Raw genomic sequence first — 24,250 nt, forward strand, 5'->3', positions numbered from 1 at the left:
GATGATGATGATGATGAATAGTACTCGACATATTTAATAATGTGACAGACAGACGGACAGAGTCGCACCATAAGGGTTCCTTTTGTACCTTTTTGGTACAGAACTCTAAAAAGGCTTCAGTTTGTAGAAGAAAGTATAGGTATCAATTTTTCGGCGGTCATAGTTGCAACAAATAAGTAAAAACACATTTTTGTCATGTTTTAATTTGATCTAATTAATTTCTTAGAGCTAACCTTAACATTATGTATTTAATGACTATTTTCTCATTTAAGTACATTAAACTAAACTAAAATACTTCCTGAATATTCACAGTACCTACCTGTTTAGGTAAAATTTTTATAGATTCCAATGTGATGTCTATTTGTACATGTCTTTCTTGGTTCACAGTGGCGTTGGCCAATAGTGTATATGGGTGAATCAACTTTTTCTTGCCTGTTATTGCCATTGGTTACGGTCCCCTGAGTCACGCTGGAAATTATGCAAGCATGCATGTAGTCCATGTTTGTAGGTGGCAAATTAAGGAAAGTGCTTGTTAACACCAGAAAAATAAATGTCTGCATAGTTTAAGTAGCATAATTTTGCATGAAATCAGCATGACTCAGGGGACCATAACCATGGCAATAACAGGCAAGAAATAGTTGATTCCCCCAGATGTAGCTTGACAAAAAAAGAGTAGAAATGGAACAATTTTGTTTATCATAGCAACACTTACGTTTTCCATACAAAAGTGACTCAACAATTGCCACATGCAAAACGGTTTACGTAGACGGTGGCGCCCCTATTGTTGGTTACTCTATTTGCCAGGCTGTAATAGTGTTATCTTAGTCGGTTTGGCACATGACAGTTTATTTCTTTGTTTTAATATTCTAGACAGGCTAAGAAAAACACTAGTAGGGTATCGCTTTTCCTCACACCCGAAACAAAATACTTAAGGCACTGGTCCCACCAGAAGCACCAGTAAGCTATCGGCTATAAAAAGGAACAATAAGTAGTCACTCCCGTGTAAATAAAAGAGATGCGATGATAGCGCGGGCGAGGTATACATAGTTCGTCGCCGAGCCATGAACTACAAATCGCTCTCTCTCTCTCTTTTAGTTACACGGGAGCGACTATCTTTTGTTCCTTTCTATCGCCGATAGTTTTTAGCTTACTCGCTTTTGCTGGGACCATTGCCTAAACTACGTTTATTTTTAACATTATGATGATGATGCATCAGCATCACGATCATTCTATTCAAACGTCCAAGCGTACCAAAACTGCGACAAAACACAATCAGTCAAACAAATTTTTAATATAAACCCTGTCCTCCACATGCGGAGGTTCCGGCACGATGATCGGCCGTCCGTCCATCTTGATGTCCTTGTATAAAGCCTTGTACACACAGGTGAAGCCGAACCTTTCGGCTGACTTGGCAGAGTAGGCGCTGGACGTGTCCATTCGTATGAGCCTGATGTTCCTTTGTGCTGTTGCTTGTCTGAAAAGAAACAAAGATAGAACGATTTTCGTTACGGTAGAGCTTCGTGACTTACAAAAGCATTGATCAAATTGTGTCGTAACGTAATTTATTCATCTTTTTCTCTGCAGCCTCGGCCATTCGCTATAGTTCTATTCTGACTTTTGTCGCATAACGACTTTTGTTTAGGTCGTTTTTCCAAGAAGCAGGCCAACTATGCCGTGTTTAGCAAAATTTTAAATAATTTTCCGACAACAATGCGCGTGGGAGATACAAATAGTCGTATATTATACAATATCCGAACCCGATGTTCAAAAAGGACTATTTGTTAAAGGTTTGAATGGTCGCCAAAGTTTAAAACAGAAAATCGTAAGGGTGAAGTCACATCTATTAGCATCGAGCCCCATTTTGTGTGTAAGAAATCGCTCGTTAGTATCGTACGCATGCTTTCAGCGTTCTCATTCTAACGAGTGATTTCTCATAAATAAAATGCGGTTCGATGCTGATAGATGTGATCACCCTTAATCACTAATTTACGATAGGTAAAAAATGGAATTCACAATTCATCACCGCAACCGCATAATATACACCGATCGATAATGTACCTAATGGTATTTTGTTACATGACGCGATCATATCAATAAAACAGTTACTTATATTTGCTTGTGCTTTGCTGCCTTCACTGCAATGCAATATTGTTAATCAAAATGTTTAGTTGTGTATGTTGCCACCGGGCTGGGTGGCGCTACATGCTGCAGGCAGGGCTGACAGATGATATGGTCGCGTTCATTGTAATTGCAAATGTTTGATGTGTTTTCTTTGTGTTCTGTTATAAATGTCTTTCCTTTTTGTTATTTATGTGTATTCTTGCTTTGTTATGTAAATAGTTTTATTTTTCTGTCTATTTTCGTCCTCTACTTTTTTTCTTTTTTTATTGTCGTGTGTTTGTTTGTTATCTGTCGTGGCATCATCGAATGGGCCCTACGGAAGACCAGCGCTGGCTTCCAGCTAGCACCATGCTGAGTTGGGTCCATTTTGTGATGCGCACTTAATGTTCTGTTCTCTGTTTTTGTTTGTTCTTTTCTTGTGTACATGTACGTACCTACGTGTTTGTGAGCGTTATAAATAAATGTCTTTTATCTTTATCTTTAATTCGCAACTTACTCAGTGGTATTAAGCAAGTCGTTCATGATACCCAGCCGCCTCCACCCAGGGTCTGTCGCCGCCACTTTGACTTCTACCAGCCTCTGCTCCTCAGGGAACTTCTCCCAGAGCTTGGCTCCCGTCTCCCTTTGTGCCAGGATGTAGAGGATCTTTTTGAACTTTGGGTTCTTGCAGCGTTTCGCTTGGCTTAGTAGATCGTTGCCGTCGTCTTCCTGAAACGGAAACAGAGAAGGATTTAATAAGTAATTGTGATTTTTGTTAAAAGTCCATGTGACTTCCAATCATTATACTATAGCTATAGTATAGCTTGGTTTTCTTCACTTAAGAGATTACTTCGAGCAATGCCTGGTCGACTGTTCTAAATTAGGTATGGAACCGTTGCTTTTTGTCAACCCGAAAGTTCAATGTAATTTGAACCTTAATTCGGATTGCTAAAATTAAAGCGAAGTATTTTGGCGCGCATGTTTGCCGTAAGTAAAAATAGTCATGTTATGTAAAAATAGTCATGTTATGTAAAAATAGTCATGTTACATGTTACCTACGAAGGTATGAGTCGAGATTTGATCCCATGAAATAAAGTTTGAATACCACACGCTTTTCAAGGCCACTAGCAACCAGCTCAAAATGTGTCTTGATTTGTATCTGTACAAAAATATACAGTGTGTAAACCTAATACGGGCGAACCTCTTAACGGTGGTGAGTATAGGACATAAAAAATGGAATTAGATAACTTTTACTTAAAATTGAAATATTTTTTTATCCATACAAATTAATTCGGCCCGCAACGTAATGCAAACACACTCGCGTTAAACGCTCGTTGACAGTTGTCATTGATTGTCATCGCAACCACGTTTACAGTACATTGCTGCTGGAAAATTTTTCAAAAATTTATTATGGGCTGAAAATTAAGAGTAACTCAAAAACACCTCTTAATTAATGATAACAATATTGAATTATATGCCTGGTTTCATTTATCGCCCTTATTACGTTTACGCACTGTATACTGTGATTTCACCTCTTTCAAAGGCAGCACACCACTGATCATAACCCCAACTATATTATGCTCAGAGTCCACAGCCTTGAAGGACAGGCCTTCTATAAGCGAGTGGCTGCAATACTCATCCAGCTCTGTACACGTTTCGTTTTCTGAAGATATGAGGCCCACTGCTGAGTTGAGTGGTTCGTCCACGTAGAACGTCCTGAAAAAAGACCAAGAGTAATTTTATTGTGGTTGTTGTTGCTTGTCCTAGGGCACCCCATAGGTGCATAGGGACTCCACAAGGTACACGCCTTTCTACCTTGAGCTACGGCCTTGGCCTCGTTCCAGTTCAGTCCGAATACTCCGAATTCCCGCAGCTCATTCTCTACGCTCGGCCTCCGGGTGTGTACGGGGCGTTTGCGGGCTCTTATTAAGTGGGTAGGGTGAATAATCATGGCATATGAGCAAAGAGATTGGATTTAGAGGCTTATCGTCAAAGTAAGTAGTCATAGTGTATTTATTGCCATCTCTCGACATAGGATTCAAACTTAAATAAGACTTTTGACTTTAGTTTTGACAATAGTCTCATGTCTTTTACTATCTACGTCGCCATCTAACCGACTAAGAATTTTTTTTTTTTAAATAAAAAGTTGTGGCGTTATTTATACTAGCAAAGTTTTTGCTGATTCCCAGATTCGTAGAACTTATTTATCTTATATGAAGTTATGTATAGTTATGTATACTTTGATCTAAGTGATCGAGCATAATGTACAATGACTCATGATCTCCACGCATTACACTAATAAGAGCTCAATTGCTCATTTTAGTTCCATCAGTTTTATGGCCTTTGGTTATGGTTAGGTGCGGTACGAACGAATAACTATTAAAAACATCGTCTTCTGCTTCGAGGGGAAAATGAGTTGTTGTAAATAATACAAATGTTGCAGGGTGATGATTGGACCAATCAGATTTGTCTTCACTCTGCTTTTTAACTTCAATTTGAAATCTAAGTTTAAAGGAACTTGAGGGCGCCACAAGACTTTGTAAGTTGTATTTATAGTAAATTACTTACTCATATAAAATGAGAGATAGTTTCGACCTAAGCACCTGTGACCTGTGATTCGCGTGACCGAGAGGATCATAGGTCATATAGTAATTAATTTTAGTTTTAATTTATCGGCTCTCTAGTTTTTTGTTCTATTGCTTCGAAAACATTTTCTGCAAAAGTTATTTTCATAATTTTCATAAACCCAAAGGTAGTTAGTTTACTTACTTTTTGAGAATTTTCATGATGTCTTCCACATCTCCCTGCTCTACCGGCTCAATGGTGAATGTCCGAGACATGTTGGCGGGATTTCCTTGAATACAAAAAAAGTTTTATAATTAACTTATATTTTTTTAAGCATATAAGGCACCGTGGCTAGTGCAATCACTTCACTGACTTTCGTTCTGACAGCTCGAGTAGGCCCTGACGCTATTATTAGATTTATTAGTAACGATATCATGTTACAAAAAAAAAATCTACTATACTCGTAGCACTCCGTGTTACCCTTCTTAATACGTCCTTGGTCGGCGGAACGTATAGGTAGTAACTTTTCCTTGTTAGATAAACATTATGCTAGCGAAGAAAGACACAATTTAGCCATACATTGTATAAGTAGTTCAAACGGTTTGCGTAGCGTTTTCGATTAAAGCTCTTAGCCATCGGGATTTTGTCCGACTCGATTATTAATATCGTCATAGTTTAACCAAGTCGCACAAAATCTTAACAAATGATATACCTAAACCTTCCTCAAGGATCACTTTTATTCATAGGTGAAAACCGCATTAAAATCCGTCCAACTTTGTTTTATAAGGTGTTGATACCAAGCAATGTTGCCACGCCAATCGGTCTCTATTCTCAGTTCGAAGAATACCTCGTTAGTTTATAATTGGCATGCCATCTCAGACTTAATCACTAGGTATGAAAATAGAATTCTATTAACTTAACATAAGTATTTTTAGATAGAGTACCTAGATATTTTCATTAACGTACTGGCGCCTGAGAATGCCCGGTTCCTATTAAGACGATACAGGAGGGGTCAATTCTCCATACAAACGCTCTCGAATATTTCCTCCTTGGTTCTTGAAGATAGAGCAATGATTTTTTCAGTACAGATGGTGTTTTTTTTTACGCACTAGTGCGAGAAGTGGTCTATTATATGAAAGGTCGAAACTTCGGAGGGCCATCTGTACTGAAAAACGTCGTACGATACACGTGCGAAAAGGAAATTCGTAACTCGTGTCGATTTAAAACACTCCCTTCGGTCGTGTTTTAATTTATCGCCACTCGTTTCGAACTTCCTTTTTTACGCACTTGTATCGTAATGTACTATTTCAACACAGATTATTATTATTTTTATCTGTGTCGGACCGTTTTGATTTTTTTGATATTCTTATTTTTAAAGACTCTTAGAACAGTTAGAACCCATCAAAAAATTCCAAAAACGACCTTATTGATTAGGGCGCAAAAAAAGGTGTGGTACTATTCAAAATTATTTCAGATTATTTCATTGTTATTCAGATTCTCAAATTTCGTTACGATTGATTAAGTATTGAAGGTTGAACCAGTCGAGAGCGGAACCTCGATTTTAAAGATTTTTTTGCTGTATCTTTTAACTGAGTTGTTTTGAATGGAATTTTTATTATTTGGATATTGTAATTTTTGTATATTCTAGTTTTTTCTTATAGTGAAATTTAAAGTCCTTACTGCATATTTTTGGATATTTACTCGGCGGTAAGTGCCCTTACCAACGCAACGATAATATACGTAATACTAATACGTGATAAATTGATAATGAATCATTCAAGTAGGTACCCATTTGAGATAAAATAATAGGTAATAGGTAGAATTTAAATCATTTACATGAACGAGTATCACATATAAATTGCATTAATAGATAGGGTGAGGTTGCCAACAATGAGCCACCAAAAATTTAAATCTTAATAAGTCAGTCATAATAGGTCCAAATTCAATTTTTTTTTATTCAGTGCATTTGTTATTTATCTAGCTCTAAATTTTCATCATTATTTTTTAATAAAACTGAATAGAAGTCGAGATATTTTAGTTTTTTTAAAAGATGAACAATGGCTCATTGTGTACAATCTCTGGTACAGACTGAACCGGTACTATGTATTCAATGAACCGGCCTAGTACACAATGAACCTACCATTATATAATTGCATAGTTTTTGATAAATAATTGCAAAATATACAAACTGATTTAGGTAAATATGGGGCAATTTAATAAATACAACATTTACAATGTCAAAAATGCTTATTTATTTAAACTAAGAGTAGTTTACTAATGTAACCGTCACAATATTCCTCGTTATATGAAAAATAAAGTCTTGCACTTCAAAAAACTTAAATAATATATGTATTATCATATATTTTTGTACTATATAGTAACGTTATATTAGATATATTTATATTAACTCTTAAACATGGCAAAAGTTGTACAAAATAGACCTTCCAAAGGCTAACTAGAGAATTACCTAGAGAACCTCCTGGTTCATTGAGTACTCTAGCCTTGTGGTTCAATGTGTGCTAGATATACATTTTCACTTTTTAAATTCGGTAAAAAATAAACGGCACAAGAAAGCCGCATCAGTGAATGTCAAAAAGATAGAGAAATAGTCACTCCGCACAACTGATTAATTAGATAAATCAAACATAACTACATTCTGAGAAAATAAAAAAACTAAATACTTAATTTTTTTCTGTTTTCTTGTCCAAAATCACAAAATACTTCACTACACGTGCAATTTCAACGCGGACCGGCCGCCGACTGGGGAGCGAGCGGGGGAACCTTAGCGGCGCGTGCCTATGTTCGCAGTGCAGTTTGGCAACGTCGCATTTTCGAATAAAACCGTTGGTTCCTTGTGTACCACTGGTTCTCTGTTGCCCACCTTACCCTACCTAGATAAGTAGTATTTTGTATTTATCTTTAACGTGAATAATATGGCATTTTGAGACGAGAAGATAAAGAGAAAAAAACCAGTCGAATGAGTAACATTATCAAACAAATTAATAAAATGTCGGAATATATAAATATGTATTAAAAATCTTTTTATTATTCATAAAATGAAATAAAAGCAAATTATTTTACTAGAAGAACGATCGCTAAATCTTTTTTTGTGTTAGTATCTCAGTAGAACATGAGATTATGTCGCGGTGGCATAGACTAATCGTCCTTATGCCATTAGTTAAATTCTAAAAATTCGTATAATCTATGTCGCGGCGAGATACTGTCGCACCTATCATGAGCTAGCCCTGCAGTGCCCATCATATCACCCATGTGTAATTTGTACGAAATTACTTAAATTACTTTGCACTCTTGTGGATATAATGCAATATTGTTATCTGTTTTCGAATAACAAAGTAAGTCTTTACCAGTTGGTGTGGTGCAAAGTCAATTGTACTCGTAACAGCGCAATTTTACCACAGAAGCATTAACAATATAATATACAATAACAATTTAGTATCTTCCTTCGCCTTTCGTAGCAAGTACCCTTTGAGTCCTTGTATAAAAACACAATCGCTAATGTAGAACCATATGCCAGTATGTTTTTTAAAGATTTGGATCCGGATTTAGGAATGACCTAATATGTTCAACATTATGTTGAACCAAAATATAACTTTATCAATAACCTTATATTGTGTTTCGTTACCTAGATGTGAAAAGAATCGAATTTTCAATAGGTTTGAGGTACGAGTAATATTTAGACGACTTTGCAAAAAAAATGAGGAAAATGTGATATTTACAGAGTGTTGTTATGCATATTTACTTAATAATTATTAGGATAATGGTTATGGATTATGGTTAAAGATTTTGTAGGGTTCTCCTGTTTAGTTATGATTAGTAGATAAATAATTACTGTAACACCACGTCTCTTCGGCTAGTATACCTAATTTCACCTAGCTTTTCTTAATAGGTATTATTTTGAAAAACCTGCATCAAACACGCAGTACCTAATTTCGAAGGTTTATACTGGTGAAACCCGATAAGTTGAGCAAACTGGTTTTTGAAATTCGAACTGTGTTTAATTTCCACAATGTAGTTATTTCAAGGACAAATTATCTCGATTTATCGGGTTTCACCAGTAAACCCTCGATTTCACTTTTACTAAGTTAGGCGAAGTTAGGTATACTAGGCGAGGAAATGGAGTTTGCAGTAAATATTTTAAAGCTAGTTGTTATTTTTCCTTATCTTTTAAAGTTTTCTTTACAGTAAGGAAAAATTTACAGCAACCGCAATAGTGCAATAAACATAAAGTCAAAAATAATAAAACTATAACACATAAAAGTGTGCACGGCAACTAAGTTACAGTCTCTAAGTACGTTACAAAAATAAAGCATGCGATCTCTATATTTAGAACAATAACGGATCTAACTCACGAGTTATCTTCTAATGTAATCCGTTTTAGCTTATGTTTTATAATAAACCGGTTTTGTAATAAATTAAATCACATACCTTGCGAGTTGTCCTAGGTACACGTACTTCGTTGGTGCAACGTTCACATTTTTTTAAATTTTCTTTTTTTTTAAGACAGTGATGTTAGGACGGTACGGATGCGCGCGAGTGACCAAAGAGTATTCGAGTGACTGTTTGAACACGACTTGCGCATTTACATATAACGGCGATGATAAAATATAGTTTTAAGAGCTTATTGTATAATATAAATACGCGTGCTTAAATGTCGCGGAAACGACTTCATCGCCCAGTAGTTTTGATTAGAATTGTTGTATCTGTTTAATATTTATCAATAAATAGATAGTAAAAGTAGTTGCACCGATTGGAAAGTTGTGCAAGTAATGAAAGGTAACTGACCGCTGTGTTTCGGATTTTGTATATGACACAGATAAAAGTAAACATAAACTTTGCTTAAACAAGCTACTACCTATTTCCCTCTAGTTTTTCTGGACGAATGATGATGATGATGATTGATTAAAACGAATACTTTTGATTAAAACGTTATTTCCTAAAGCGCGAAATTCTACACCAAATTAAATCTAAGCTATTTCAGGGGTAATGGATAAATAGTGTTATTTTCGCTGTTCGGATGAAAATTATCGTAACAAGTTCTTAATTTACCTTCCTACATACCTATTTTATATTTTGAACCTTTACGGAAAAAATGGGCTTTTTTATTATTTCGTAGGTACGTAATAATCAAACTCACTGTTAATGCTTGAAAGTATCTAAATTGCTCAGTAATCCAAACCAGTGTTCCGCAACAATACAACACAATAACAACCAATATCACAGTTATATTACTTGTAAAATTGCCATTACTAATACCCGATTCGTAGTTCTGAATGAAATCCAACTTATCAAAACATTCGCATTGATAACGAACGTCAACGCTCCCTACCGGCCCACAAACACAGATTCTGCGCAACACGATCTGTTATGAATTAAATATTAATCAATGAATTACACAATTAACTGTCTTGAAATTATCTTACTAAACTATACAAAAAAACGCACATTTTTACTTACTCGTATGAACGTAGCACTCGACAAAAACACTAAGAAACACGTGCACTGCGATAAACAACATTTTTACGTTCATTCATGTCATTTCATTAGTTGTGAGCACTGCGATGTACTTACGTTTCAACTTTCAAGGGGTTATCTCAATTGTTGATACTCGGACATTGCCTGCATTGTTTTTGTAGGCGCCTGTTTTTATAATACACGCGAGGCAACCGAATAATTTTAAAAGCGTATTCCAAGTTCCGCAGTCGAATGGCATTTCTACAATGCAAAACGAAAACGAAACGCCGCGAAATGTAGTCTGGCTCTGTCGCGCCAATACGCAAGAGTGATAGAGATACCTACGAGCATTTCGTTTCGTGAGCGTTTGTGCCATTTGGCTACGTAACCTGATTAGTGATTACATTTCAAGACTGTCCGAATATTAAAAAAAACGGAATTTCGCCTAGACTCAGTGTTAAACACCGTTTAAAAAATAAACAACTCCGGATGTAGCTACAATAGTACATTGTGCAACAAGGGGAGGAAGTTTAATATTACTAACGAGAGTAAGTTAAATCGCAACGGCTTGCCGGAGCGATTTAAAGACTCGAGTTTGTAATATTCATTCCCTTGGGCGAACGATTTTTCTATAACACACGCTCCGCCTGCGTGCAATAGCACATTTAAAGTGCGGAAGTGATGAAAAATGCTTTCTGGATAGCTGTAATGCCATTACCAGCAACACAATGCAAAAAGTAGAAGTTTTACGAATGCAATTTACTGGTTAAGTGAAGACGATATATTCAAAAAAGCTGAAAAAGAATTACAGTAAAAAAAACTCATATAACATCTTTTCTGACTTTTGATGTCTTAAATGCGTGGTTAAAACTTTTCGGTGTATAAATGTTCATCAACCAAACGAACGATGTATACGCGTTTCAAATTGAATTTTTAATTAATAACTTTAACTAAATTATAATGAATCAGAAACCTACTTTTTACAGTGTCACTTGTAATTTTTTTACATCTATCACTTAAGACGATACGGTAGGGGTCAATTCTCCATACAAACGCTCTCGACTATTTCCTCACTGGTTTTTGAAGATAGAGCAATGATTTTTTCAACACAGATTGTTATTATTTTTATCTGTGTCGGACCGTTTTCATTTTTTTGATATTCTGCTTTTTAAAGACTCTAGAGCCAATCAAAAATTTCCAAAAACGGCCTTTATCATTGTGGCGCAAAAAAAGGTGTGATACTCAATATTGGTAACAATGAACCAAAAAAGCTAAGAAACGGTCCGACATAGATTATGTCATTGTTATTCAGATTCTCAAATTTCGTTCCGATTGATTAAGTTTTGAAGGAGGAAAGAGACGAGAGCGGAACCTCGATTTTAAAGATTTTTTTGAAATATCTTTTGACCGAGTTGTTCTGAATAGACAATTTTTTTTCGATAAATCTAGTTAATAACACTTGTATATTTAACTAACATTCCCAAGTTGAAAGGGGGAAAGTTCCCTTTCCATTTTAGCATTTTCGCTACCGTATCCTCTTAAACTTTGCCTCATTATGGAGTCATCAACTCATCACCATCAAAAAGGCATGTTGTACTAACTTTTTTTTATTGATAGTAATTATCTAAATATGAAACTAGGCGAAATATAGAATATTGTGAATGACGCAGATCAACTTATTCGGTTTTGTAGTGTTAGTTAGGTACACCGTGTAAATGTAGATGCATTAGTAAGATCTTTAAAAGCGATGTACATACTCGTATGTACAAACATGTTTCGTTGCATTTCAGACAGACAAAGTTGTGACTACGGGGTGATAAATAAATAAAAATCAATTATTTTATTACGTATATTGTATTGAAAAATTACATTTAACTTTATAATTGAGAATAAATTGACGAACAGTGTTCAAACCTCATTTTGACGACGTACAAATAAATGTTCTTAATTAGTTCTTAAATGTAGGGTAGGAATACTTAATTAATAAATAAAGTTACATAGGTCATACCTTAATGTCGCCTATCGACATATATAGTATTTTCGTGGTGCCTAAACCAAACTATAAAATTAATCGAACAAATTAAATTGTCTGGAAACCCAGGATTTTTTTGTTGTAATATTTTCATAATTTAATGTTTTATAATAGAAATAAATAGAGTTTACAGTATCTCTCTCTGTTATCGTACCGTGGCGTTTAAAAAGGGTCTTCCTGATCCATATTTTGTTGCCAATATCCAGTGATATGCTCTTCTTACGTACTAAAAGGAACTACTAAAATATCACTTAAATAAAACCTAAATCTTTAGAGATTTTTGCATATAACTAAAGTAATGAGTCATGATCATCCAATAATCGAAAATATTTTAAAATGATTAGCCTCAACTAGAGTCAAATACTTCTTTGATGTACCTTTTTAATCTTATTATTTCCGACAAAAATCACAGTTTAATTTTTCACTTCATCGGAACACAGTAATACTTTTTTAAATATTTTACGGTATAAATATTTGAAATTTTGCGAAGTTTACCAGAAATAAATTAACTTGACTAGCCAATAAAATTCACATTGCACATTTATTTAGACATAGTTTCAATGATTACATCCACACGGAGTATCAAAAATAAAATCATCTTGATTGGAATTATCAAATCAAAATCCCCGCTATGACTTACAGTCGCCGGCATAAATATGTAATAATTTCTAAACCGTGTCACCTTATCGACTTGTTTGAAATGTCAGACAAAATTGTCAAACGATTTAAAGCGACAAGGTACAGAAATCATCACTTGTTTATACTTCCAGTCATGCGCGGATCCAGGGGGGGGGGTCATGGGGGTCATGACCCCCCCCTGGAGCCTAGGCTGGCCATACAAATAGACCACGTGACCCCTCCCGGGGGGCATGGGCCTTTACCACGTGACCCCCCCCTGGGCACGAAGCTGGATCCGCGCTTGCTTCCAGTGTGAACAACATACAGGTCACAAGAGAAGAGCTGGTATGAATCGAACGAATGAGTGAATGAAAATATCTTTGTTTGTTTCAGATAAACCAATAAAATATTGGCTCTTGACCGTGACGACAATAAAAGTTTCGTTCATTCCATTCGCCAGTTTTCCTAAATCCTGTACATTCCGTTTTAGTGCGTTTTTACATTATCCGATTCGATATCGGATGTTTGACGATATCCATAATACATTACAGGCGCCATCTTGGATTTCTTTCCATTGAAATCCTTCCGACATCCGATATCAGATGGGATAATGTGAAAACGGACTTATTCTCCAAGCAGTTTTTCTATATTGTATTTTTTTTTAACATTTTAGCTTTGGAAAATGTAAAGAGCCAGCTCTTCACAATCAAACAAATTTTTATTTTGAGACCAAATCGACTGGTCTTTTCTTCTGAAAACTACATTCTAATTCCCTATCTAATCCCTGCGATTTCAGGTAACATGAGAGTTTCTACATTTTGTGCTCCTAGATACTATTCTTGCGTTTGTTGACCTAAATCTAAATTTTGTTGACCTAATTCTTGGGTACGAGTAACTTCTGTGCTGCCTTGAGTACGTAGCTTAGGTTGTCCGGAAAATTCTGAAAAAAAAAGTTAGGGTGTTAGTGAAAAAGTGTTTATTGATCACAAATATATTTTCTTTAGAGTGACAATAGAGAAAAAATAGTGCTTGGAGTCTCTTCGCGCGGAAGAAACGAAATTTTGTAATGTATTGTTTTTCAAAGTTCGAGTTAGCAACACTGAGCATTAAACGTTTAAAAATGTTGCCGGTTGGAAGTGGCAACATTGAGCGTTAAACGATTAAAACTGTCATTTGGAAGTCGCATTAGAAGTTTCACTTCAAAAGTAGTGCGCGGAGTCTCTCCGCACGGAAGAAGTGAAACTTCGTAATGTGTTGTTTTTCAAAATTCGAGTTGGCAACACTGAGCGTTAAACGTTTAACGCTTTCAGTTGAAAGTGGCATTAGAAGTTTCACTTCAAAAATAGTGCGCGGAGTCTCCGCGCGGAAAAGTGTAACTTCGTAATGTGTAGCTTTTCAAAATTCGAGTTGGCAACACTGAAGGTTAAACGTTTAACGCTGTCAGTTGAAAGTGGCATTAGAAGTTTCACTTCAAAAATAGTGCGCTGAGTCTCACTACGCGGAAGAAGTGTAACTACGTAATATTGTGTTGTTTTTCAAAATTCGAGTTGGCAACACTGAGCGTTAATCGTTTAACACTGTCAGTTGAAAGTCGCAGAAGTTTCACTTCAAAAACGCAGACGCTGTATATAGATTCAGATAGATAAGATAGATAGATAAATAACTTTATTCGTATCCACAACACAACATATAAAGGCTTACAATAAACAGGAAAAAAGAAATGTGAGTACTCCGCTTAACTTAACTAACCAAAGAAAAAAGAAACAAAATTAAAAAGAAACATGTGTCGTGGTACAAAAGGCGCTGGCTCAGCGTTGTGATGTGGCAAGCCACATCGCTGGTATTCTGCCAGTACCTTAGAAAAAAAGTAATTAAATTAAAAAACACCTGAGTGTGTGTGTGTGTGTAAGATAAGAATAAGACGCTTACTCTTCACAGATTCTTGATGTAAACTCTAGCCTCGAGATGTGGAGCGTCCGGTTGAGGTGCGTAGGGCAGGTCAGCGTAGTTGACAGAGTAGATCCTGCGGAAGTTGAGTCTTTCGGCCGCGGCTGCGGAGTAGCAAGACGTGGTGTCCATGCGGAGTGCGCCGGCGCCGACTGCGCGTGCCACTCGTCTGGAAAGATTGATAGACAATGCTACTAGCTGATAGGTACTTAATATTGTATTGTATTGTTTGATCAACTGATGTAGAAAGGAAGATCAGGCCCCATAGCCGATTGGCATTTCTGGGCCATTTTTTTCAAAGTTGTCCACCCCACTTTTTTTTTTGGATTTGGAATTTTTTATGTGGTTTCCACTCAGAATCGTGAGCTCTTTCAATTGTAATAGGAGAAAAAAAGTGTCCCAACCCAAGGTTTTTTTCCGATTCCGTTACCATTATTTCATACATTTTGTATGGCGGTAACGGAATGAATGGAAGGTTCGAAAAAATGTATGGAAATCTTGGGACATTTTTTTTCTCCTATCAGGATCGAAAGAGCTCGCGATTCTGAGTATTAATCGCGTAAAAAATACCCGTGTTACAAAAAAAGTGGGGTGGACAACTTTGCAAAAATGGCCCTTCTACGACGCGAAACGAAAACGAAACGCCGCGAAAGGTAGTCTGGCTCTGTCGCGCCAATACACAAGAGCGATAGAGAAAGATATGTTACGCACGCTGATATGTCGCAAGGTCTTGAACCCACACACACTTGAAGATGAACGCTCCTATTGGGCTATTGCGGAATACACGTGCATCATTTTCATGTCTGTGTGTGGCGAACGAACAGCGAGTTATGTCATCACGTACGCACACAACGACAACTGTATGCTCAATGAGCTAACAACTGCGACACGTCCGCTGGCGGATTGTGCACTCTCTAATACATACGAGTATTATACTCTGGGGTTGCTCTGAGGTTCGAACAGTGTGCCGTAAAATAAGTATGATAATTAAAATATAAAATTTTGAAAAAACCTCCGACCGCGACATAGTGGACCGGTTTTCATGAAACATGGTTAAGAACACTCCCAACTAGGTTACCCTCATCTGGCACAATAATTTTGGTCAGAAACACACTTCGCATTACATGTTTCGCAGTTTCGGTCCAATGGTAAGAAAACTTAGTTGGCATTATTACTACCACACATACCACATTTGGCAGAATATAGTCTTACAGAACATTACTTTGGTCGACTTTGATTTAGCATCATTTTATGAACCATAATAAAACGAAACGAAAAAACTATTCGACTAGGAGACTATTGTGCTCATCAACATTATGACAACATACGATTCGGTATTATTAAAATCTGCGAAATGATTTACGCCAAAGCATATTCTGCGTAACATGTTTCTGCCAAACGTGATTTATGCCAAGAACTATTCATATAAATCAATCGAACTATATGAATCAAACAAACTAGGTATGCGAAAAATGTGTCAGCAAGACAAACTAAATCTAAATCGGTTCACCGTTCGGGAGCTACGATGCCACAGACAGACACACACACAAACAGACAAACTGACAGACAGAAAGACATGTCAAACTTATAACACCATATTGCGTCGGGGGTTAAAAAGTACAAGTAACAATTTCTATAGGTACTTACTAAATTGTACCTATGTTAGAGTACCTATTTAAAGTCAACTGATCTGTGTGCGCAGCCCAATCACAGAATATATAAAACCGGCCAAGTGCGAGTCGGACTCGCCCACCGAGGGTTCCGTACAAACTTTTAATGGTCAAAATAATCTAATACTACTCATACTCATTTATTTGTAACGCCATTTTACACGTCAAGATTTGATTTAAAAAAAAATATTCATACAACAATAATACTTAGAAAATAAATAGACAGAAGATTGAAATTACAAAAAGTTAGGCAATATTCACATAAAAAATTAACAAAAATATTTTTCTAATTAGGTAATAAAAAAATTGTCATAAGTGTAGAACGGGTGCTCGACCAGCCAATTTTTTAAGCAATACTTAAAGTTCGACACTCTAGGTACTTCAACCACATATTGCGGCAATTTATTATAGACGGCAGGGTCCATCACATGTGTTAACTTGTTGGATTTCGCCAATATACGGTCGATACCTACTAACTTTCCGGCATTTAGAGTGTTGTACTTGGAACACATGTTGTTAGTGTTGTCACAGAATATATACAAGTACAGAAGGCTCACTCCTTTGATGTTCACAAAATGCCGCCATTCTAAATTTTTACCTACATTAACAAACGGACCGCACGCGAGCAGCCAACATTGAATTTTATTGCGCCGCGTGAAGGTCGTCGCCAATGAATGGGCCGCGAACTCGCGGCCGCTGACATGTACTTGTAGCGCGGCGATAGAATCGCGGAGTGAGCCGCCCCTGGCCCAATGCACAAACGCTCACGATAATATCTCTTTCGAAGCTATCTATCTCTATCGCTCTTGCGTATTGCCGCTAGAGAGCCAGACTACATTTCTGCGGCGTTTCGATTGCGTTTCGTTTCACAGAAATGCCATTCGGCTACTGGGCCAGTTTTTTTAGACGAAAAATGTAAACAAACAACAATACTGTTATTAGTGTCACTCATTATTACCTAATGCAGTATTTCGAGCTATTTATAAACATAATTATCTAACTATAGTTGTTTTCAGACGGGCCAATTCATGTACGAACACAAATCTTATGTGACATGGCACTTTAGTTTAATTTAAGCACTTGTCAGAATCACTTCTATTGTGTGATATTATCAAGGTTGGGTTTGTATTATGTAATTATTTCCTGTGCTATTTTTTAGTTCCCTTTGTCTCGTCACGGAAGATATCTGGGATACGGAAGATAAGTATTAATTTTATATCAACATTAGATGTGACACGTGGAATGATGATCCGTACGACAGACATGAGTTCCAGTAGTTACACCAATTATCATTTTCATTGATTTAATTTAAAAAATCATGAAATAGGATTTTGGTGCATTCCAAAAAATTGTCCCTTACGAACCGCTATTGCTTTGTATGGCAGGGCCCAAGCAATCCATAAAGCTCAAGAATGTTTAGCCAAATCATTAAGAACTGTCAAAAAAAAATCGCTTCTCTAGGACCACTTGCACCAACGAAAATGGAGGGTTAACCCACCATTTTATATGGAATTTGACATATAACAGCCCACTAACCCTGAGTTAAGTGATTGGTGGTGGTGGCGGCCCACTTGCACCAAACATTTCACGTTAACCCTCCATTTTCGTTGGTGCAAGTGGCTCTTAGTGTAACATTGTTCTGCTTAGCTAGTAAGATACATACCAAAATAAATTCCCTGTTAATTTAGAATGCTGGAATATGTGATGTGGGACGTTGAATGAAGTAGCGTAAGAAACAGCTTATATACTGGAGGGAGTATGCACTTGTGAGGGTAATGTGGCACATACACTACATCAGTATATATATTTTTAAGCTGTTACCTACGCTATTTGATACATTATAACTCTATACTCCGAGACAGTCGTTTCATTCAACGTCCCACATCACAAATAGTCAAATCAATTTAAACTATCGATATTTTTATTATGATTCAATTATATTTTTTAAGTTTTGCTATATAATTTTAATGCATCTGATTGGACACGACTTACACTGTACTTTAATATAATCTTTTTATGGGTTTTTTGTGAATAAGTAATTGTTTACTACAGCGTATAATTGACGGCTAAAAATAACGGCACAACGGCATCTAATAACATAATAAGGATCAAAGTATAGCATAATAAATTGTAATTATCATATGCATTTGTATTCTCGCGAATGTCGTATGCAAGTAGTCTCTTTATCATAATGTTAATGAAACGGTATCATATAACAATATGACTAAGGCTAGTCTCAATGCACGTCTCATAGTCATGACCCATTTTGTCCAGTTGGAACAATAATACACGTAAACATATCACACATATGGGACGCGAAAACAAAAGGTACTAAGTCTCTGTTTACGATTTAATACTCGTGGGATTTTGAGTAAATAAAGTACTTGGTTAGTACGTAGCAAAGACATATATAACTCCGTATAGACAGATAAAGTCTAAGGAAAAAACGTACCTCAGTACTATACAGAAAAAGGTACGGTGGCCTAGATGGCATTACACCTTTGGGGTACGCTCAGCTGGATGGCGCTAATATTAATATTTGACAATTTAACACATATCGGGCTAAGAATATGGACCAAATTGTTAAAACTGAGGTTCAAAAGTTTTAAGCCTGTGTCAAGAGATGGCAGTCTATGCACTGTGATCACACATTTTACTTCGACAGTAACTCTTTATAATACTCGATCCTCTTTGGTACGTAGGTACGTTTTGTGTTATCGGATTGGATCTGGGAGCCGGAGAGGAACGTCGACCAATCGATTTAGTAAATTTCGTTCAATAATATCTCCACTACTAAAGATTGAAATTCTACTGACAGAATCGAAAACGAGTGGTCAGTACCACTAGATTTAAACTTATTTGACGTCCTTGTTCAAAATACACACACACACACTTTCGAACGGCAAATTATCCTGCGTTTGAAATTCAAAAATCGGTCCCCTGAAGTAGAAGATAATTTAGTATTTTTAGCTGTATTCAAAATAATATACCTCTACTTATTAATGAAAATTTGAATTGTCTAAATAAAATTCAAATGTATAGGCATGTATAGTGTGCTTTATGATCAAAAAATCGTTTAAAATAAACTATGATTAGAATTACCCTAATTTAGTGGAAAATTAAAGTCGAAGATACCTACGATACTTCACGACATTTGCCACACCAGGCCCCGTAGCCGAATGGCATTTCTGTGACGCGAAACGAAATCGAAACGCCGCAGACAGGTAGTCTGGCTCTGTCGTGAGAGCGATAGAGATAGATAGCTACGAAAGAGATTTTGTCGTGAGCGTTTCGTGAGCGTTTGTGCATTCGGCTACGCACACAGCTGTTACAATAAAATAAATTCTTAGCATAAAAAAAATACACGAAATACTACTAAAAGCGGTGTATTCTTAATTCAAATTGAAATAAAGGTGATCGTTTAATACATTTCAAGTGTACAGTTTGCTTTGTGCGAGGATGCGTTTGCGCAATACATTTCTGTCGCTACATTCTTTGCTAATTGAACAATGACATAATAATTACAATGTGGCGGTATTGTTAGATAACTGCGACGCAGATCATTGTTAAGGTAGTTAATGTAGTTATTTGTTTAAAAAAAATCATTCTGTGTCTATAAATCGCAACAGTATTTCTTTGATTTGACATAAGAGTTTGAATGATAATCTATATTCATACTAGCTTTTTCCCGCGGCTTCGCTCGCGTTAGAAAGAGACAAAAAGTAGCCTATGTCACTCTCCATCCCTTCAACTATCTCCACTTAAAAAATCACGTCAATTCGTCGCTCCGTTTTGCCGTGAAAGACGGACAAACAAACAGACACACACACTTTCCCATTTATAATATTAGCTAGTATGGATTTATTATTACTCTACTCACCTATGTAATATACGAAATGTTAAGCAATTTGTAATGTGTAAGTAATCAAAAATATATGGCCTCTCTCGATGAATCTGATGATGGCTGTACTGAGGGTAACATTTAATCTTAAACTTAGGAGTAGGAGCAGATCTACTCAATATGTTTTCAACTTTCAGATTTGACAGGCGCATTCCTCTTCGCACGAGTACGCATAGGTTACTAAATTAAAACGGGACTTAATCGCGTAAAACTTACGTTTTATATTTAACCCGACGTTTCGGACATGACATTACGTCCGTGGTCACGGGTAGGTGGCGGGGGTTGAGTCTACCCGTGACCACGGACGTAATGTCACGTCCGAAACGTCGGGTTAAATATAAAACGTAAGTTTTACGCGATTAAGTCCCGTTTTAATTTAATAATATGAGTGAAGATCGTGTTAGTTTATAGTATTTTATGCAACTGGTGGTTAAAAGAGGTCAAAAAAGGTGAGTGGCGTGGGTAACAATTTGAGGCGAAGCCGAAAATTGTTAATAAAGACGCCACGAGCATTTTTTGACTCAGTTAAACACCGTTGCATACAATACTTTTTCTACGACCAAGCACTTATTTTGAAAGAAAATTATAAATCAACAAATACCTACTTTCAGTCATCTTAGTTATCTAGTGGACCGCCTACCATTTTGAATATGCAGTTTGAGTGCAAACATGAAAATAAAACTGTCTATGGTATGGTTCTTTGAAGCCTGGCCACTAAGACGAATCGAGCCGAGTTGAATCGAGTTCTCATACATTTGAATGCGATTCGACGCGTCGCCAATGAACGCAGCAGAAAACGAAGGAGTCTCGAACTCTGCGAATTGGTTTGTTAAGTTGGTAGCAATGTATTTACTGAACTGTAACAGTTATATCGTGCTACTGCTACTAAATGTTTTCAGGGTATAGACTAGATAGACTTATCCTGACATCTTTTATGTAGGGTTTTAAAGTTCTATGCACGACCTTGTAACTCACGAATAACAATACGGGAGTAGAAAAAATCAATATACGCATAGGTTACGTTTTCCAGATACATATGGCCCTTGGAAGTTTCGACATAACACTAGGGTTTGCAAAAACCGGTTAACTTAAAAAACCGGTTAATAACCGAGACATTTCCTTCAAAACCGGTTAACCGGTTATTAACCGGTTTTGAGGATTTTTAGTAAATGGCCGTACTACGCAATAATTACCATTACCTTTAAGAATTCTGATGTTGATGATATCGTAGCAGGTATTACTTGCACGATGAAGATCATTTTTCTCCAGTTTTTGGAAATTTTGTAAAATGCGGAAATTGCAAAAAAAGGCTTGTGTGGTTTGAATGTGACGTCAGTTTTGCGTTTTCTAGGCATGTGGCGAAGGTCTACAGCTCCCAGAGCCCCTAGTAATACAAGCAATTGATGTAAGAAAACCAAGATCTCCATTTTACCTTTCTTTTAAAAAATATAGTTTGAAATATACGGAAATAGACTCCGGTTACAACGACGCTCAAGGGACAGCTGATATTACGTCGCACTAACCGGATGTCGTACAAAACGAATTTCATTTCTTTTAATTAAAAATAATATCTACATCTCTATTACTAGAACATTTCAATCAATAGGTTTATTTGTTGTTGTTGTATGTCCTAAGGTACCCCATAGGTGCATAGGGCCTCCACAAGATCCTTCCACGCCTTTTTATCTTGAGCCACCGCCTTGGCCTCGTTCCAGCTCAGTCCATATTCCCTCAGCTCGTTCTCAACGCTCCGCCTCCAGGTGTGTACGGGGCGTTTGCGGGCCCGCTTTCCTCCTTGAGGCCGCCAGTCAAACGCGATACTGGTGCTGTTGGTAGCTCCTTTCCGAAGGGTATGACCGATCCATCTCCATTTCCGCGAGCCACTTCCTGGGCGATCGGAGGTTGTCGGCACATACTCCACAGATCCTCATTTCTTATAGTTTCGGCCAGAAGATACGGAGGATCGACCGGAGGGACTTATTGACAAACACTTGTAGCTTGTGCGTCAGCCCCTTTGTCACTCTCCATGTCTCACAGACGAAGAGAAGCACGGTCTTGACTTGACAATAGATTCGAAGAGGGAGATTTTCACGCGACGAGTAAGCACGTTTGAATCCCAAACAGGCTTGAGTTGAGCAAATGCAGCTTTTGCCTTCTTAATTCTGCTCTCGACGTCATCGTCTGCACCTCCCTGACACGACAGTGTACTGCCGAGGTACACAAACTTGGAGACTGATTCAAGGCGGTCGTTTTTGAGCAACAAAGGTTCCTTACAAGCTGATTGTACTCGCATATTGACAGTCTTTCGTCGGTTGATTCGCAGGCCCATGGCTTCAACTTCCTCTTGAAGACTCTCAAGTTATTATTATTGTGACTAGTTTAGTTAGAAAAAGTCGTTTTTAGTATGCGTGCTTGCTCATCATTTGTAAGTAAAGCTAGTTTATACGCAATCGAAAAATACAAATTGGGTTCTATTTAGCTTATTAGGATTAGACCCGAGGTGAACAAATTGTTAAAATTTTAAAAGTACTCCAAAAAGTTACATGGCCACAATGTCATCTTGCTACTTGTTGTAGGCAAGACAGGGGGCCGTGCTCGGGTGGAAGTAGCTTTGTTTCCTCAATTTACTAGTAAAACTAAAAACGTTGTCGCTCGTCGTTGCAACGGACTTGACGGACGGATTCTGTGTAAAATGTGTCGTAAAAAGCGGCTGGTCGTTAAAATCGGAGTCGTAATAAACGGATGTACTTTCATACTATCACATACGAAAACCAAATAAATGCCTGTGCTTATGTCGTTGTAAGAGGTTGGACGTTAGGTCTATGCGGAGTCGTAATAAACTAACCGGACTCTACTGTATTGTATAAAATGTATAATTGAATAGACTCGGGACTAATTTTTAAAATAAAATCATTACAGATAATAATGTTGTCAATGAAAAGTAATGAATAAATCTTTATTATTACAAAACATTAAATAATTACGTATTTTTTAACCTTTTTATGGCTAATTTTCCAAATTTTGAGAAATAAATACAGTTTCGGTTATTAACCGGTTAAAGACTATAAAAACCGGTTTTTAACAGAGGCCAAAAAGTCTCGGTTAACCGGTTTTTCGGTTAACCGGTTAACCGGTTTGCACACCCTACATAACACTGTGACATGACAAAGAATGAACCACGCACTAAAAGGCAATAGACTCACCGCGAGCTAGTAAAGCTATGAGCTATCGGCTGTAAAAACGAACAAAAGATAAGCACCCCCGTGCAAATAAAAGAGACACGGCGATTTTGATAGCTCACCGCTGGGCGAGTAACTATAAACATCGCCGTGTCTCTTTTATTTATCTTTTGTTCATTTTTATAGCCGATAGCTCATAGCTTACTAGCTTGCGGTGGGACCAGGCCCCGTAGCCGAATGGCATTTCTCCGACGCCAAACGAAAGCGATACGCCGCTGGCTCTGTCGCGCCAATACGCAAGCGCGATAGAGATAGATTTTTTTTTTTTTTTTTTTTTTTAATTTAATTCGCTAGTAGTGGAGATATTATTGAACGAATTTCACGAAATCGAATGGCCGAGATTCAAAAATCGGCCCCCTGTACTAAAAAATAATTTATGACATTTTTAACCCCCGACGCAAAAACGACTGGGTGTTATAAGTTTGACGTGTCTGTCTGTCTGTTTGTCTGTCTGTGTGTGTCTGTCTGTGGCATCGTAGCTCCCGAACGGATGAACCGATTTAGATTTCGTTTTTTTGTCTGTAAGCTGAGTTAGTCGGGAGTGTTCTTAGCCATGTTTCATGAAAATCGGACTATATCGCGGTCGGGGGTTTTTTCAAAATTTTAATTTTGTGGTTACGTTAGGTTATACTTAACTTTTGCTTAGGCGGTGCTATCAAAATCTTTGCTTGATCTTGTTCTTGATCTGAATCTACGACCAAAGTTA

General features: G+C 37.0%; 2 protein-coding genes across 4 annotated transcripts in view; both read right to left on the minus strand.

Moving 5' to 3' along the window:
* Positions 1-187: 187 nt before the first annotated feature.
* Positions 188-10,212, minus strand: LOC125235256. Of its 3 annotated transcripts, none has more exons than XM_048141751.1 (5): positions 10,141-10,212; positions 4,870-4,954; positions 3,633-3,816; positions 2,618-2,829; positions 188-1,474 (listed from the first exon to the last, which is right to left on the minus strand). In XM_048141751.1, exons 1-5 carry the CDS (start codon positions 10,199-10,201, stop codon positions 1,273-1,275), a joined length of 744 nt encoding a protein of 247 aa, XP_047997708.1. In that variant the 5' UTR covers positions 10,202-10,212; the 3' UTR covers positions 188-1,272. The 3 variants fall into 3 exon arrangements, with proteins under 3 accessions (XP_047997708.1, XP_047997710.1, XP_047997709.1); XM_048141753.1 differs by lacking the exon at positions 10,141-10,212 and adding an exon at positions 9,821-9,929; XM_048141752.1 differs by lacking the exon at positions 10,141-10,212 and adding an exon at positions 9,112-9,353.
* A 2,426-nt stretch (positions 10,213-12,638) lies between these two features.
* LOC125235521 (arylalkylamine N-acetyltransferase 1) overlaps positions 12,639-24,250 on the minus strand; it is a 56,742-nt gene continuing 45,130 nt past the window's right edge. The window contains exons 5-6 of the mRNA XM_048142097.1: positions 14,717-14,903; positions 12,639-13,727 (exon numbers count right to left, since the gene is read on the minus strand). Of these exons, the coding sequence (XP_047998054.1) occupies positions 14,720-14,903 (184 nt within the window). The 3' untranslated portion in view covers positions 12,639-13,727; positions 14,717-14,719. The remainder of the gene's footprint in view (positions 13,728-14,716; positions 14,904-24,250) is intronic.

This window comes from Leguminivora glycinivorella, chromosome 17 (genome assembly GCF_023078275.1).
Source record: "Leguminivora glycinivorella isolate SPB_JAAS2020 chromosome 17, LegGlyc_1.1, whole genome shotgun sequence".
NCBI classification, from domain to species: Eukaryota; Metazoa; Arthropoda; class Insecta; order Lepidoptera; family Tortricidae; genus Leguminivora; species Leguminivora glycinivorella.

What these genes read in the sequence shown, in the direction of transcription:
- LOC125235256 (XM_048141751.1), bottom strand. Translation starts at nt 10,201, where the DNA reads ATGTTGTTTATCGCAGTGCACGTGTTTCTTAGTGTTTTTGTCGAGTGC. An exon ending in CGAGTGCTACGTTCATACGA is followed by an intron (nt 4,955 to 10,140) that starts GTAAGTAAAAAT and finishes TTTGTATTCAAG; the next exon opens with GAAATCCCGCCAACATGTCT. An exon ending in GACTTGCTTAATACCACTGA is followed by an intron (nt 1,475 to 2,617) that starts GTAAGTTGCGAA and finishes GTTTCTTTTCAG; the next exon opens with ACAAGCAACAGCACAAAGGA.